Source organism: Carassius gibelio, chromosome A11 (genome assembly GCF_023724105.1).
Source record: "Carassius gibelio isolate Cgi1373 ecotype wild population from Czech Republic chromosome A11, carGib1.2-hapl.c, whole genome shotgun sequence".
Classification (NCBI taxonomy): Eukaryota; Metazoa; Chordata; class Actinopteri; order Cypriniformes; family Cyprinidae; genus Carassius; species Carassius gibelio.
The window spans coordinates 18,894,481-18,910,602 of NC_068381.1; the positions used below are offsets into that span (position 1 = coordinate 18,894,481).

At 36.9% G+C, this 16,122-nt stretch overlaps 3 protein-coding genes across 6 annotated transcripts; 2 read left to right on the forward strand and 1 right to left on the reverse strand.

Annotated features, from left to right (window-relative positions):
• The first annotated feature begins 91 nt into the window (after nt 1-91).
• On the forward strand, nt 92-9,647 carry LOC128022580 (serine/threonine-protein kinase Nek4). 3 transcript variants are annotated; one of them, XM_052610274.1, is made up of 16 exons: nt 92-346; nt 1,720-1,986; nt 2,061-2,258; nt 3,910-4,017; nt 4,143-4,297; nt 4,383-4,506; nt 4,595-5,194; nt 5,580-5,633; nt 6,279-6,428; nt 6,557-6,679; nt 6,842-6,926; nt 7,939-8,027; nt 8,398-8,489; nt 8,613-8,812; nt 8,913-9,046; nt 9,162-9,647. In XM_052610274.1, the coding sequence occupies exons 1-16, from the start codon at nt 260-262 to the stop codon at nt 9,258-9,260; spliced, it is 2,565 nt and encodes an 854-aa protein (XP_052466234.1). In that variant the 5' UTR covers nt 92-259; the 3' UTR covers nt 9,261-9,647. The 3 variants fall into 3 exon arrangements, with proteins under 3 accessions (XP_052466234.1, XP_052466235.1, XP_052466236.1); XM_052610275.1 differs by having other exon boundaries at nt 6,860-6,926; XM_052610276.1 differs by lacking the exon at nt 5,580-5,633.
• A 54-nt stretch (nt 9,648-9,701) lies between these two features.
• LOC128022583 (signal peptidase complex subunit 1) lies at nt 9,702-10,867 on the reverse strand. Its single transcript, XM_052610280.1, has 4 exons — nt 10,702-10,867; nt 10,212-10,271; nt 10,048-10,134; nt 9,702-9,950 (listed from the first exon to the last, which is right to left on the reverse strand). The coding sequence occupies exons 1-4, from the start codon at nt 10,735-10,737 to the stop codon at nt 9,825-9,827; spliced, it is 309 nt and encodes a 102-aa protein (XP_052466240.1). The 5' UTR covers nt 10,738-10,867; the 3' UTR covers nt 9,702-9,824.
• A 687-nt stretch (nt 10,868-11,554) lies between these two features.
• Nucleotides 11,555-16,121, forward strand: LOC128022581 (glycosyltransferase 8 domain-containing protein 1-like). 2 transcript variants are annotated; one of them, XM_052610277.1, is made up of 10 exons: nt 11,555-11,655; nt 11,917-11,964; nt 12,099-12,197; nt 12,285-12,495; nt 12,574-12,682; nt 12,780-12,864; nt 13,631-13,743; nt 14,060-14,226; nt 14,410-14,522; nt 14,617-16,121. In XM_052610277.1, the coding sequence occupies exons 2-10, from the start codon at nt 11,949-11,951 to the stop codon at nt 14,799-14,801; spliced, it is 1,098 nt and encodes a 365-aa protein (XP_052466237.1). In that variant the 5' UTR covers nt 11,555-11,655; nt 11,917-11,948; the 3' UTR covers nt 14,802-16,121. The 2 variants fall into 2 exon arrangements, with proteins under 2 accessions (XP_052466237.1, XP_052466238.1); XM_052610278.1 differs by having other exon boundaries at nt 11,635-11,745.
• The last annotated feature ends 1 nt before the right edge of the window (nt 16,122 follows it).

A 16,122-nucleotide genomic window follows, 5' to 3' on the forward strand; every position in this document is an offset into this window, starting at 1 on the left:
ACGCTGAGCCTGTAGAGGGCGCTGTTCTCAAACGGCACATTCGTTAACCACAGAGCGTGTTTCGTTAATGCGCTCAGTTGCCTGGTGACGCTGAAGCGATGCTCGGCTGTTTCCGGTGTCCTGTATCACCCAAAACAAGTTTGAAACGGACAAATCGCCGTCTGTGCTTTTAAGAACAGCGCGCTTGCTTGTCATCCAACATCTGCGGAAGGGTTTAAAACCCCTCACTATGTGATAGAGCACCTTTGGACGGAGGATCATGGACAGTTACTCGTTCGTGAGGGTTGTGGGGAAGGGCAGCTATGGGGAGGTGACTCTGGTCAGACACAGGTCAGACCGGAAACAGGTGTGTTAACGTTAATGACGCACGCCTCTGAGACCTGTGCAGACCGCTGCTAATCAGTGACACTGGTTCATTTCTTTAACTAATTACCAAGCTGAACTAATGACTTTTTTTAAGCATTAGTTAATAACATACAGTCTGTAGTTGTTTTTACTGATGGAAGTTAACCTCTTCTATCTAAGTGTGTGTTGTGTGAGTGAGAGAGTTTCATTCATTATGCATATTTTGGGAAAAGCCTTGGGATTTTTAATTACCTTAAAATGTGTTTAATATTGCTTGTACATAACACATTTATAACTTCAGAATCAGAATGATCATAGACGTTCAAATACAGATATTATGAAAAAATATTCGTGCTGTCAAACTATTAATTGAATCCAAAAAAGTTTTCGTTTACATAATATATGTCTGTTTATTGTGTACTGTTTATTTATTCTGTATATATAAATACACACACATACAGTAAAAAAAAATCTATATATGTATATAAAAAAAGAATAACAAATATAACAAAGTATTTTTCTGAAATGTATACATGCATATGTTTATATCTATATATACATAATACATATTCACAGCACACACTCATATATTATGTAAGCAAAATCTTTTATTTTGGATGCGATTAATCGCTTGACAGCACTTAATAAATATGAATAAGCTCAACCTGTTAGACATAAAGTATGTTTTTAATGTTATTAATATTAACTTGTTTGATTAATTATTATAAAGGTAGCTGACATCCTGGTTTGTGAGTTGCTGTAAAATTATTTCTATAACTATTCTGAAAAACTTTTTTTTTTCTTTAAAGTTCTTTAAATAAATTAAAATGTAATAATCTTACATACAGTTTTTATGACCATATTAATGAAGATATTACATTAAATATTAATTATTTATTATGTATTTGACTTTTTTGCCATTTTTTTCATCACAAAGAAGGAAGTTGTACTGTAGAAGTGATTATTAAGAAAAATATTAAAAGAAAAGGTCTCCAGCACTAAAACTCTTTCTTTCATACTTAATTTTTAACTAGATATTGTTTTGTGTGTGCTGTGTTGCATACAAAAATAAATAAATAGGAAAAAAGGGAGTGTGGACCTTTTTGTTTCTACTTCACAAAAAAAAAAAAAAGGAGGTTTTTACAGATATATGTAACTTGATTTGGTAGTGTGCCGGGGTTTCTTCTTATTTGATTTCAGTCAAACTTGACATTGTAAATAAAATGTAAATGATGGACTTGAGGTTTGGTACATATGATTGCTGATACGATCCATTCCTTCGTTTTATGACAAACTTTACCGCATTTTCTTAAAATCAAAATTCCTGTCTTTTCTTAATGTGCAAAGTTCTAATACAGTATTTCGTATCGGCAGTATGTGATCAAGAAGCTGAACCTGAGAACGTCCTCCAGACGTGAGCGGCGAGCCGCGGAGCAGGAAGCCCAGCTCCTCTCACAGCTCAAGCATCCCAATATCGTCACCTACCGGGAATCATGGGAAGGCGAGGACTGTCAGCTGTACATCGTGATGGGCTTCTGTGAGGGAGGAGATCTCTACCACAGACTCAAACAGCAGAAGGGAGAACTGCTGCCTGAGAGACAGGTTGTGGAGTGGTTTGTTCAGATTGCTATGGCCCTTCAGGTAAGACACTGGCCTTCTGTTCTGTCTGAGTCTTTAGCTGAATGATAAAGCCCTTGCATTTCTGTTGACTGTAGTATTTACACGAGAAGCACATCCTCCATCGAGATCTGAAAACGCAGAATATCTTCTTGACCAAGACGGATATAATCAAAGTGGGTGACCTGGGCATCGCACGTGTCCTGGAGAGTCAGAACGACATGGCCAGCACTCTGATCGGCACACCTTACTACATGAGTCCAGAGCTGTTCTCCAACAAACCGTACAACTACAAGGTACTGCATGGACACAACTCACAATGACCATCAGTCTGTGTCAGTACTAGTGTCTGGATCAATCTGCACTCTATCTCTTCTACTGCTTTTGCTATGTCACATATTGAGGCTATGTTTTTCACCCCAAAATTAAAAGAAGCAATTTTCGGAATTTATGTTATGTTGTTGTTGTTTTTATTTGACAATTAAGCACATTCTCTGTACTAATTCTAAACATATCAATGCAAGTTTGTTTAAATAAGAAATGTTTTGGAACAAGTTCTTTTGTTCTTCCTTTTCATCAAAGAATCCTTAAAATGTATTACAGTTTCTTCTTAAAAAAAACAACAACTAAAAAAATTGTTAAGCCGCACGACTGTTTTCAAATAATAAGAAATATTTCTGGTGCATCAAATCAGCATATTAAAATGATTTCTGAAGGATATGAAAAAAACTGGAGTAATGATGCTGAAAGTTCAGCTTTGCATCGCCGTAATTAATGACGTTTGAAAATATAGAATGATCATAAAAATATTACTCAACGTTACAGTTTGTTATGTATTTTTGCTCAAATAAATGCAGTCCCGGTGCGCATAAGAGACATTTGCTAAAATCTTTAAAAAAATCCTCCCGACTGCAAACTTTTGAACAGTGGTGTACTTATGTATTATATTTTCATGAGTGCTGTCAAGCGATTAATTGCGATTAATCACATCCAAAAATAAGAGTTTTTATTTACATAATATATGTGTGTACTGTGTATATTTATAATGTATTTATAAATATACACGCATACAGTATATACTTTGAAAATATTTACATGTTTTTATGAGTATATTTATATATAATATAAATTATATTAATATAAATATACTCATAAAAACATGTAAATATTTTCAAAGTATATACTGTATGCGTGTATATTTATAATGTATTTATAAATATACACGCATATGTATTTATAAATATACACGCATACAGTATATACTTTGAAAATATTTACATGTTTTTATGAGTATATTTATATATAATATAAATTATATTAATATAAATATACTCATAAAAACATGTAAATATTTTCAAAGTATATACTGTATGCGTGTATATTTATAATGTATTTATAAATATACACGCATATGTATTTATAAATATACACGCATACAGTATATACTTTGAAAATATTTACATGTTTTTATGAGTATATTTATATTAATATAATTTATATTATATATAAATCCAGTTAATATAGGAACATAACATATTTTTCTTAAATATATAGATGCATGTGTGTATATTTAAATATACTTAATAAATATACACAGTACACACACATATATATTATGTAAATAAAGACTTATTTTGGATGCGATTAATCGTTTGACGGCACTAATTTTTATTTTAACTGTAAACGGTTACATAATGCTGGTATTTTAATGCTGCTTTAATACTGTAAAATGTGCTATTTTATAGTCATTTATTAATGAGAATTACTGGATTTAGAAAAAAAACTCTCAAAGTTTTAACAACAAAATCTTTTTTTTTTTTCTTCTATGAAACATTACCTTGTTTTCTTTTCCTTTTGGGGTGGCCTAGATATTATTTTGTATTTTTTTACCCAGATATTTTGTGCTTTCGATATTAAATCATTAGTTTTGTTTGTATGCGTTTGCAGTCGGACGTGTGGGCTCTGGGATGCTGCGTGTATGAATTGGCAACTCTAAAGCATGCTTTCAATGCAAAAGACATGAACTCTCTTGTGTATCGGATCGTAGAAGGGAAGGTACATGAATATATTTGTCATCTGTTTCACTGAAATATCTTCATGCATCAGATTTAAAGAGCTGTCCATTCATAACAGCACTAATTTCATCCTCCGAACATTATTAATCAGTGTTTAATGTTCAGCTGCCCCAGATGCCGAGTAAGTTCGACCCCCAGCTGGGAGAACTGATCAAGCGGATGTTGTGTAAGAAACCAGAGGACAGGCCTGACGTCAAACACATCCTCCGACAGCCGTACATCAAACAGCAGATCTCCATGTTCTTGGAGGCCACCAAAGAGTATGTGCACTTTCTCCTGATTTTAAAACCAAAAGAAAAATCTTGAAATAGATTACAATGAACTGTCCTGTTACCGATCTAACAGGAAAACTGCCAGATCACGGAACGATACAGCAAACAGCAAACCGAAAACTGCCCAATCAGATGCCTCAAACGAACCAAATCATGACAGTCTAAACTCAGAGATCTCAAAGTCCCGAGGAGGAACGGTAAGACGTCTGCTGAGAAGTCTTCAGTGCCTCTGTGTGTGGTATTAATGTCATGATCTCAGTTCATCTGGTTTCCCACATTTCATAGGTTGAAGAAAACCACTCGAACCGACAAGAACCCTGGAATGTTGCAGTGGAAAAAGTGGTTCCTAACCCACACCTGCCATCTAAATCTCCAAGTCGGGACGTTAGTAACTCAACCGGTCGATCTACAGCAACCATTAGCAATATACACATTGAAATCCAAACCCAGAAACAGAGAAAAGCCAAACCCAGCAGCCATCAGAAACACAAGCTGCCGTCTGTGAGCAAGAGGAGAGAGAAAGAGGAGAAAGGAGATCTCGGTCCTCCTCAGACGCACCCTCTGAAACACATATTAGGTGACGGCAGAACGGAGGATAAGATGTCAGCGGACGGACTGAGATCTCAAAACTCATCTACAGCCAAACTCACCAAGAATCTAAGCGAGGAAAAGGCTCTTGATGTAAGTATGGATTTTAAAGACGATACTATGAAGCTTCTGCAGGAGGCAGGGATGGAGGACGTCCTGCGTGAGCAAATTGAACAACATCACAATGCTGAGACAAAGCTGGAGAGCCGAAGAACTTCATCAGCTAGTGATGATAATCGTGGCGACGCTTGTGTCCTAAATGATGTTCCCACTGGAAGTTCAGCTGAGGAGAGTGAGGTACGTTACTGTGACGGAGCCCGTCAAAGCTTCTCTATTAAAGTCCCTCTTACACTGGTGGACATCAATATATGTTATGATCTGGGCTAAAAGAAAGATTTAAAGGGGTAGTTTATCTAAAAACTTACTTATTGTGTTCTAAACCTGTATGACTTACTTTGGAGCATAAAATAAGATATTTTGTGTGTTTTTTACCCAAACGATGGAAGTCAGATGGGATTAAAACAGTTTGGTTGCCATTATTCATTTAAATAACTCCTTTTACGTTCTGCATAAGAAAGTCATGCAGGAACGACGGGGGTGGGTAAATCACGAGTTATCAAATATTGTCTCGATTTATTGAATTATTGTGCTTGTCTTTACTCTAATATTCGTCATATTCCAGGGAAGTTTAGACTCCACGGAGAAACTACTCAAGCCCGTTCCTGTCATTTCAATGGTAATATACTGGGGTACATTTATTTACCGTATTTTTCGGACTATAAGGCGCACCTGAGTATAAGTCAAATCAGTCCAAAAATACGTCATGACGAGGAAAAAAACATATATACGTCGCACTGGACTATTAGTCGCATTTATTTAGAACCAAGAGAAAACATTACCGTCTCCAGCCACGAGGGGGCGCTCTATATCTTCAGTTTTGACTACAGGAGAACTGAGCAGCATAGAGCGCCCTCTGGCGGCTGGAGACAGTAATGTTTTCTTTTGGTTCATTTCTCTTGGTTCATGTCAAATTAATTTTGATAAATAAGTTGCACCTGATTATAAGTTGCAGGAAAAAAAGTGCAACTTATAGTCCGGAAATTACGTTATGTGTGTATGTATTTATTTATTTGCTTGCTTATTTGCGTTTTTGTTTAAATAACTAGTTTTATATTATTCCAAAAATATTATAAAATATGAACTTTTTTGTTAATATTATTATTATTATTTTTATTAAATCCTTTAACGCCTGATAGTAAAATCCAGGTGTTTTTTAAACTGGTGATACAAATGAATCATTATTTTATTGTTGTTGTCGTGGTATATTAACCCAACTCTATTAATTAAACCATTTTAAACATGATTCCTGAACACATTTTAGGAGCCGTCCAGTTCAGAGAGCTCTTCAGCGCTCTCAGATCAAAGCAGAGCAGTTCTTCTGCCCACTTCCTCTTCTTCTGATCCATCCGTGTCACGTCAGCGCAGGCAGAGGAAGAAAGTCAAGTCCCTCGATGACCAGAACAGTCAGCCAGTGAGTCGGATCTAGAACTCGATGATAGCTCCAATATAAAAAAAAAAAATATGTTTTTTATCAAATAACTAACATGAACCAGAAGTAATTCAGTTACTTTTGATATCATTACTGTGGTTTATGTTTAGGTCAAAGCAGTGCCAAGACCTCTGCCGCCTCTTCTGGAAGATGTCCTGTCAGTAAACAGCCACTCGGAGAAAAACAGCCCTTCCAGGCTCTCATCGTCTACCAGGAATGTTCCAGAGCAGCAGGTGAATCATTACAGACTGTACTATGTTAAACTGCTGCATACAGTATATCCCTGTAAAATTGCATGTGAGATTACATGCATTATTTCTTTTAAACAGTGTGTTTGAAGCTGTGTGTCTGTAAGGCTTCAACTGAGTTGTTTTCTCTGCTGTTGTTGTTAACAGAACTCAGTTTACTTACAGAATCGTCTACTGTCAGCCAGGGAAAGGAGAAGACTGAAGCAATTACAGGAGAACTCCAGACAACAAGGTTTGTGGTTCAAATGTTTCAAATGAAACAGTGTACCGGCACAAACCGACCAGAACCAGATGTAAACACACTTTAAGGATAAGGAAGAATGATCACATGTAGATTCATTATCATTAACTAATATCATTAAAAACATTTTTGTTTGTTAAAACTACAAAAGTTATTCTGTCCAGAGAAATTAGTGATTTTCTCTCTCTCTCTCTCTCTCGTTCTGATTTTTTTTCTTTCTTGGATTTACTTTAAGGACACTGACAGCAGCTAGTAAACTAGGCACTTTAAGACACAATGCATGGATCCGAAATAATGATACACGTCCCTAAATTGTTTACGTTCAGTTAAGACTTAAGACAGAGAGGTTTTTAAGGATAATATCCAAGATGGGTACTTCGACAAAATTTGATTGTATTTGTTTGTTCAAGTGCAAGAAGACACAAAACTCGATTCATTGTGCATGGACTGTGAGACACGGCTCTCTGTGCGGGTGCTGAATCAAGTTATTTTGCGTCTTTTTGAGCTTGAATGTTTAAGTTTTCAAGGTTTAATTGTTTGCTCAAGTGCAAGAAGACATGAAAGAGAACTCAATTCAGAGTACTTGCAGTTCTTATGCGTCTTCTTGTAATTGAATGCTTTAAAACGTAATATTATTCTGAATGTTTTTTTTTTCTTCTCTTAAATTATTTTATGGAAATACTGAAGATGAATATGACCATATTGTGATTTAATATAGGACTATTCTTTTGACACAAATACAGTCAGTATGTATGCTATATTTCAAACTGTTCACATTTAGTTCAATTGAAGGGGGTCAGACTTTAATTCTGTAAAAAAAAAAAGTTACCACGAGAGCAATAACAATCTTTTGGTGGATCGAAGCGAGACTTTGCTGCATGTGTGCATGTGAATGCATGAGAGACCGCAGAGCTGCCTACAGGTGCTGCATACATGAACTCAGCTGAAAGGTGATTTTGGACAGATTCACCGAATGTGATTCCGTCGTTTCTTTTCTTTGAAGCTGCGTCCGCTGTCCCCTCGTTAGACGGCGAGCAGACAAACCAGATAGACTACACAAGACCTGAAAGCACAACTGCTGAAACGAAAAAGGTATGTCTGATCCTTCTCGCTGACTCTGGATAGACTGTCCAACACTAACAACTTAAGAGTATGAACAATTTTAAAAGAAAACTCTGTTATCATTTATTCATGACATTTTTTTTCTTCTTCAGAACATATAACATATTTTATTTACTTACTGTAATTGAATGGAACCTGCACAGTATCACACTATTTCTGGGGCATGCAAACATTCTGCATGCGTTCATAACACAGATGGCCTTCTACATGTGACGTTTTTTATATTTTGAGAAATAAACAGGACTTTCTATAGATGATGACACTAACCTAAGAATGTCAGTTCTTGGCTATTCGGTCAAAGGGGCTCTTATCTGGACTGTTTTGGTTCTCTGTGTATCAGGAGAGGATGTGCTCATGGAGGCAGTCTGACGAAGATGAGTGTAGCTCCTCCACCAGCTCCACTGAACCTTCAGAGGGTGACTACAGAGAGAGGTAAGACCTCCAACCGATTTGTAACATTTCTAGAGTCAATATTTGTTCTTCACATCATTTCCTGCCATCTCTCTACTTTCCCTAAGTAGAAGTGACAGAAGGCCACTTTCTTCTTTCTCACAGAAAGCGTGAGACCAGTGAGATGCAAGACTTGGTCCAAATGATGACACAGACGTTACACATGGATGCCAGAGATGCATCATTAGACCCTGATGAGACACGATGCCACTCTACTCCGCTGCCGGAGTTCAAACTAAACAGGAAGTACAGGGACACCCTGATGCTTCATGGGAAATCCAGAGAGGGACAGGGAGGCTTCCCAGGTCATAATTCTGGGATTTACCGTTGTATTATTTTAAGTAATTCTGCATTTTTAGCCTGGGGACAGAAGCTATCATCATGTTTCTGATGTTGTGTTTTCAGACGACAGCACGGGTCCAGCAAAGGTCAGGAGAGTGATGGAGCACTTGCGTACAGATGTGGTTAAAGGACTCGGGGTGAAGCTATTGGACAGAGTCCTGGACATCATGCAGGAAGAGGACGAAGACAAGAGAGAGGCATGTTGGCTAAAGTCTCGTTGTACAGTGCATTAGAAATAAACAAGAGTCTATACTTAGGCCATTGACAAAAAAAATACCACATAAGAGATTTATGCTCTGCTTTTCTGTCCAGAACTTACTGCAAGAGCAAATGGGGGAGGAAAAATATAAGCAGTACGCGATGAAAGTCCAACAGCTGAAGTTCTTTGAGGACGTCGCATTCAAAGACTGAGCCTCCTGCACACGAGGGATCTCTCGTCAAACACTGATATGCCATTACTGCTGAAGACCAGCAGACCTCATGCTCTTAAAAGATGTAGCACTTCGTTGAAGCCTCCTTTCAACAATCACTGTTACTTGTAATGCTTTCGTAAATGTGTAGAGATAGAAAGGGAGTTAAACACCAGATTTGCAAAAAACGAAACAAAAATGCTGTAATCATGCACCTTTAAAATACATAAAAGCATTATTTTAGGATATTGTCTTTCTATTGGAAATATGGACCTATGATAGCGATCTTGAATCTCAACTGTTTTTCTATCTTTATGAAATGTATATTTATATTACGTATGTTGTAAATCAATAAGGAATGATTTATAATAAATGATATATTTAGGAACCTTGTGCTTTGTTTTGCTCAAACTCAAAAAACAAAACCAATGTGCCACATAGATGTACCAAACACAGTTCTTTATTACATATTGAATGCTCCGGATAGGATTTCATAGGTTAGTCTCTGCTGTTTATCGAAATGGCTTTTTACTGTGTCAAATCTAAACTGGAATATCGGCGCGGATCACTTGTGCTTCTTCTTCTTCTGGCTCTCTTGAGGTTTGTCACGGTTTTCTCCAGATGCCTCGGGCACCGCCGGCTGCCACTTCAGAGGATTTCTTCTGTACATCGGCCAGGGAGGCAGGGTGAGCTGAAGAACAGGAGAGCCAGGGTTACACATGAGTGCATGGTTATTCTTATTTTCACTATTGACTTTACATTAAGCAAACAGAAGTCTTATGACATACAAAACATGACACTGTGAATCCAGCCAGCATTATATAAACCGTCCATCCAAACTGTTGAACAAATAAGCCATAGATGAAGCCGATCACCTGCAGGGAAAACAGACATGATGATGGCACAGTGCTGTGATGGCTTTGAGAGTAAAAGTGCTGTCAATGTTACTTACCGCTGACACCAGAATGACTCCTTGGAAAATCTGCTCTGCAAGTTTCTGTCCTTTATAGTCCTGCAAACAGACATTGTAAAATATATGCATATTCTTGTTGCTTTAGGTCATGCAGTAAATTAAATAAGTCGATCTAAGATGATAAATCTATCCTCAGTTTGTTTTCTATGAAGCTGTGGAGACCATGCATATGATATACAATTTATCTTGGTGTAGGTTTTGCAACAAATACTATAAAAGGTCATATTCCCCTTTGAATTGCATCACTTTCTAAATGTTTTATCACAACCGTTAAATTCACACTTACTGCTGTGTGCACACTTAGGTAATTCGCTTTGGTTAAGATAGCAGTAACACAATAACTGTTTGGTGTTACTGATACTTTAGCTGCTAACATATGTCAGTATGTTAAAGCTCTAAACACCACAAACCTCACAATATTCAAACATGCATGCAGTAAGTTAGTAACCTTTCGCAAACATTGGCTTACCATATCCGTCGGAATGGATTTAAACGCTGAAAGCATTTTGAAATAACAAAATAAATCCGCTAGATAATATTATTGAGCGGAGAGTGATGGTTTCCTGTTTGAATGTGTGTACGTAGAGATCCGCAGGACCCCTTCCGAAAACATCAGCGGGCTAAAATCATAGACAGTAAAAGAAGAAATGCGTCCAATCTACGCTTAAAATTCGTCTCGTTAAGGAATATTACATATCGCAGTGCAATTGTATTTTTAATTATAAGATAACAATCGTGCGATTATAAATTAAAATAAATGTATGTTTTTTAAGCAGGCAGTGATCTAGACGCACACTTTCAGACCATATATGGTCATCGGCCGCTGAAACGATCAGATCTGTAATTCATAGGGAACAACTCCTTCAGACATGAGCCGGAAGGATTCGATTCTTTTGTATAATTTCACTCGTTTTTTCTTTGATTCGTTTAGTGGCCCATTTTGCTGGTTCAAACGTTACGAAAATAGGGCAAGCGAAATGTTTGAGTTTCGAGTCAAAGAATCATTCTCATTCTTTTCTTCAAGTAACATTACATCGAATCATGACCGAAACGAGTCTTGTTATTCTATTTTCATTCTGTTTTCTTATATGCATAGTAAAAAGTATGTACATTGCCAAACATTGCACACATACTCATTTGCACAGTAAATGTATATATATAATAAAAAATAGGTTTTTATAAAACAACACAACCACTCCTAGTCAGTTTGAAGTCTCGAAAGAATCGACTCGTCTTGTGAAGGGGGCGGTTCGTTTAGTTGGCCAAGCCAATGAAATTCTCCGTCACAGAACACTCTCGAATTCTATTGGCTCTTGCTGCTGTCGGTCTTTGGAAAGGCAAAAGCAGCTTGCTCTATCAATGTAGCACGTTTCAGTGAGAGGTCTTGTCTTCGGCTGTGGCGTGTTCTCTGCAGGACTCAAGGGTAACTGGACTTGTTGATGTTGAGTTGGCGTTTTGGATGAAGAGCCGAATAGAGTCCATTCATTATAACAAAGCACCAGCAGTTTTCATGGTTTTGCGTTTTATCTGTTTAAAAGTTTCTTCTTTGCCAAAATGCATTTTTTTTCCTTGTATGATTTAAAATGTAACCTGCTTGTTTTATGCTCCACTAAGCCCTCAGTTAAATACATATTTCTGTTGTTTTCTTTGCTGTTTAGTAATGTTAGTGTTTGTTTTGATCCAGAATTTCAAATCAAGTGCTGTTGATCGAGTGCCATGACTGTACGAAGAGGTGAGTTAAACAATATATGTGCATATATTGTTATCTGATATTAATATGTGCAGTCTATGCACACACATATATATAAAAAAAAATATTTTACTTAAATATTTGACAACTTCTATTTGATATCTTGTCGTTCCCAGTGAATGTGGCCATTCTTGTTCTGCTTCTCGTCGCCTTTTTAATTATTTTGCATCGAAATCTGCTGAATCTCAATGATTTCCTGAAGCAAGAGAATCAAGGTATGAATATATTAATGTTAGTGAAGTCTAAAAGTTTTTTAGCAGCATGAAGTGCACCAGCTCGCTGATGTTCCTGTGTGTTTGCAGACACCGCTCCTGGGATGGTGCTGCCCTTCGAGACGGACTTCCTGTCGGATCATGAGGTCATCAGGTCAGGAGATGAGATTCCTGTGGTCATCACCGCTCCAGAGGAGAGACTGGGAGCTGCCGTCACTGCCATGAACAGCATCCACCGCAACAGCAAAGCCAATGTAGTGTTCAATATAGTGACACTAAATGAGTCGGTGGTCCATCTCAGGTGCACCTTGTACTGCATTACAGCTGTATATTAAACAATATAATGTTTCATGATTAACATGATTATTTCTCATTCCAGAACATGGTTGAGTAAGACTGACTTGAAGCACAAAATTATCATATTTGATCTGAAGATCCTCGCAGGAAAGATTTCTAGCGATCCTCAGAAGCTGGAGGCAGTGAAGCCGGTAATCAATTGCAAGTGCTTCTATTTAAATAAGAGTGTTTGGTGTTCAGGAAACTGAAATTATGTATCATAATTATGTGTGCATCTTATTTTTCCAGTTGACCTTTGCTAGATTCTTCCTGCCGGTTTTCTTGCCGGATGCTGAGAAAGCTATTTATCTGGATGATGATGTTATTGTACAAGGTGAAGTGTGTAATGTTATTATTTGTGTTGGTTATAGGGTTTTGTCCAATCTAATAGTCTCTAGAATAAGAAAAACACCTGTCCTCGCCTCAATATTTTTGAATGTATTTCTGAATATGTAACTTTGCTCTACGATGTTCACAGCAAGGCACTATCACTGTCAAGTCTACATGAATAAGGAGTGCTCATAAATGGGAAAAAAAAAGAAAACTATATAATTTAAATTAAATTAATGGAAGATTGCAAGAAGTTTAGGGCTGGATTATAATAATATGTAGATTATAGAAAAAAATGCTTTAAAATGCTTACTATATTAAACATAATAGTTATTTGTGGTGCATTTATTTTAAAACCGTACATCATTAAATTTATATTCATTAATTTGGCAGACGCTTTTATCCAAAGCTACTTATAGTTGAGGAATACAAGTGATTTATCATAAGATGTATTATATATATATATATATATATATATATATATATTTTTTTTTTTTTTTTTTTTTTTTTGGCATGGCATCAAGTTTTATATTTATATGAGGGCTGTCAACGTTAACTCACTAACTCGTGCAATTAATTTTACAATCCTAAGGTGGCTATAAAAAGGTCAGAATTGAAGATGTTTTGTTAAATGTAGGCCACCTGTGTAATGAACGCATACCGAATCTATGCATGCTGCAGAAATAGTGTGATACTGTGCAGGTTCCATTCAAATACAGTAAGTAACAGTTATAAGCATTGATTGATTGTATTTTTATCCTGTGGTTCAGGGGACATTCAGGAGCTTTTCGACACCAGTATTAAGCTGGGACATGCTGCAGCTTTCTCAGAGGACTGTGACTCCGCGTCCTCTAAAGGCATCGTCAGAGGAGCAGGAAATCAGGTCCGATCCTACAGTACTCCAGAATACACACTGTACACAGAACTTCATCAGAATATTATAACAGAGTAAGAGGATGAAGATGCATGGAGAAAAATTCAAATACAGAATAGGATGTTTTTGTTTTCTTATTTAGACTTATGCAGTGATTTTAAACATTTATTTGTTTTCTATAAAGTGATTATATACAGTCACTCTGGTATGAAATTATTCATAAGTCAAACATAAAAATTTGGTCTTACAGCTTTGAATACTAAAACATATTCCATAAGTATTTTCTATATTCACTTGTTTTGCATATTTATTTTACATGCTGCAGAACAGCTATATTGGTTTTCTGGACTTCAAAAAAGAGGCGATCAAGAAGCTTGGAATGAAAGCGAACACTTGCTCGTTCAATCCTGGAGTCTTTGTGGCCAATTTAACTGAGTGGAAGCAGCAGAATATCACCAGGCAGCTTGAGATCTGGATGGAGCGCAATGCCAAGTTAGTTTGTGTTCTGTGTTTTATGTTATTGGAAACTACAACAACCGTTCAAAAAATGTTTTTAACATTTCTGTCGAGTCTTTAAGATCTTCAGCAAATCTGTTGCCCATTCTAAACCTCTTTAGTCCAGGTCTAGTCCCCTTTGAGGGCTGTTAATGGTTTTGTGGGGTCGTTTTGTTTTAGGGAGGACCTTTACAGTAAGACTTTAGCAGACAGCATCACAACGCCACCTATGCTCATTGTATTCTACAAGACCCACTCAAACATCGATCCACTGTGGAACGTCCGACACCTCGGTGAGAAATTTATCAAGACTAGTTCATAAACGTAAAGGGCCTATGTAAATCTCTAAGTAACCACTTGTTTTGTTGTGGATATTTATGTTTCTAGGGGCGACAGGAGCTGGTAATCGGTATTCACCTCAGTTTGTTAAGGCTGCCAAACTTCTCCACTGGAACGGACATTATAAACCTTGGGGAAGATCCTCGACTTATTCTGACATTTGGGACAAATGGTACATTCCAGATCCCACAGGCAAATTCCACCCAATCCGAAGACATGCTGAGGAAAAATAAACTCTGGTTTGGGCTACAAGAAGGAAAAGTAATCACTTTGATGGATGGGCTCTCTCGCAGATATTTGACTTTGTTCGTGGATGTTTAAAGGATGCCAAAATACGGGACCTTCATGAAACCTACGAGTACCTAAGATACTGGGACCAACATTGGAACAGAACAACAGCCATGAGGGGACATTCAACACCAATGGACTACCTCAGCATTCACTGTCAAATGACAGAGTAATAACACTAAACCATTTATGGTACTTTTAAAATCAACATTTTGTATGCTACACCCAAGTCTCTCTTTTTTTTTTTTTTTTTTTTTAAATTGGGTGAAACTGTGGACCCACTTCATTCTAAATTAAAATTTCCATTCCATTATTAAATTCCATTCCATTATTATAGACTGCTTTAGGGCTTAAAGGGATACTCCACCCCAGAATGAAAATGTTGTCATTAATCACTTACCCCCATGTTGATCCAAACCTTTAAAAGCTTTGTTCGTATTCGGAACACAAAGATATTTCGGATGGAAAACTGAGAGGCTTGTGACTGTCCCATTGACTGCCAAGTTAGACTGTCAAGCTCCAGAAAAGTATGAAAGCATTATTAGATTAGTCCATCCACCATCAGTGGTTCAACCGTAAATGTTATCGAGTGACGAGAATATTCCTTTTTACAAAAAAAAAAAAAAAGGCGTGTCTCTCCACGTCACCGTATCGCTTATTTTGAACTGAATGCAAGGTGTCCTTGTGGCGCGGCTGACACATAAGAGCGTAAGCTGCTTGCGTTCAACTCATATTTTCCAAAAGGTACTATGGTGATATGGAGAGACAAATTGTTGAAAAATTCATTATGTTGTTTTCTTTGCGTACAAAAAGTAGTCTCGTCGCTTCGTAATGTTACAGTTGAACAACTGATGGCAGATGGACTAATCTGACTTTTTTTTTTTTTCATACTTTCTGGACCTTGTCAGTGTAACTTTCTTGGCAGTCAAGGGGACAGTCACAAGCCTCCTGGTTTTCATCCAAAATATATTAAATTGTATTCCGAAGACTAACAAAATTTTAAGGAGTTTGGAATGACATTGGAATAAGTGATTGACAATTTTCATTTTGACGTAGAGTAACCCTTTTAGACACAAACCTGTGACAGCTGACATTTCAGAATTTCTGTATTTGACACATTTCTGTGGATTCATGTTTTGTTCGTTTTTCTCTCTTCTCCATGTATTAGCTGTTACTGAGCAAGCCAACTACTTGTCCTCAACCTGAAGGGGAAATATGCCTGTTTGTACAAAGTATGAATAAAACTCAGTATGTTTTGTATGCAAT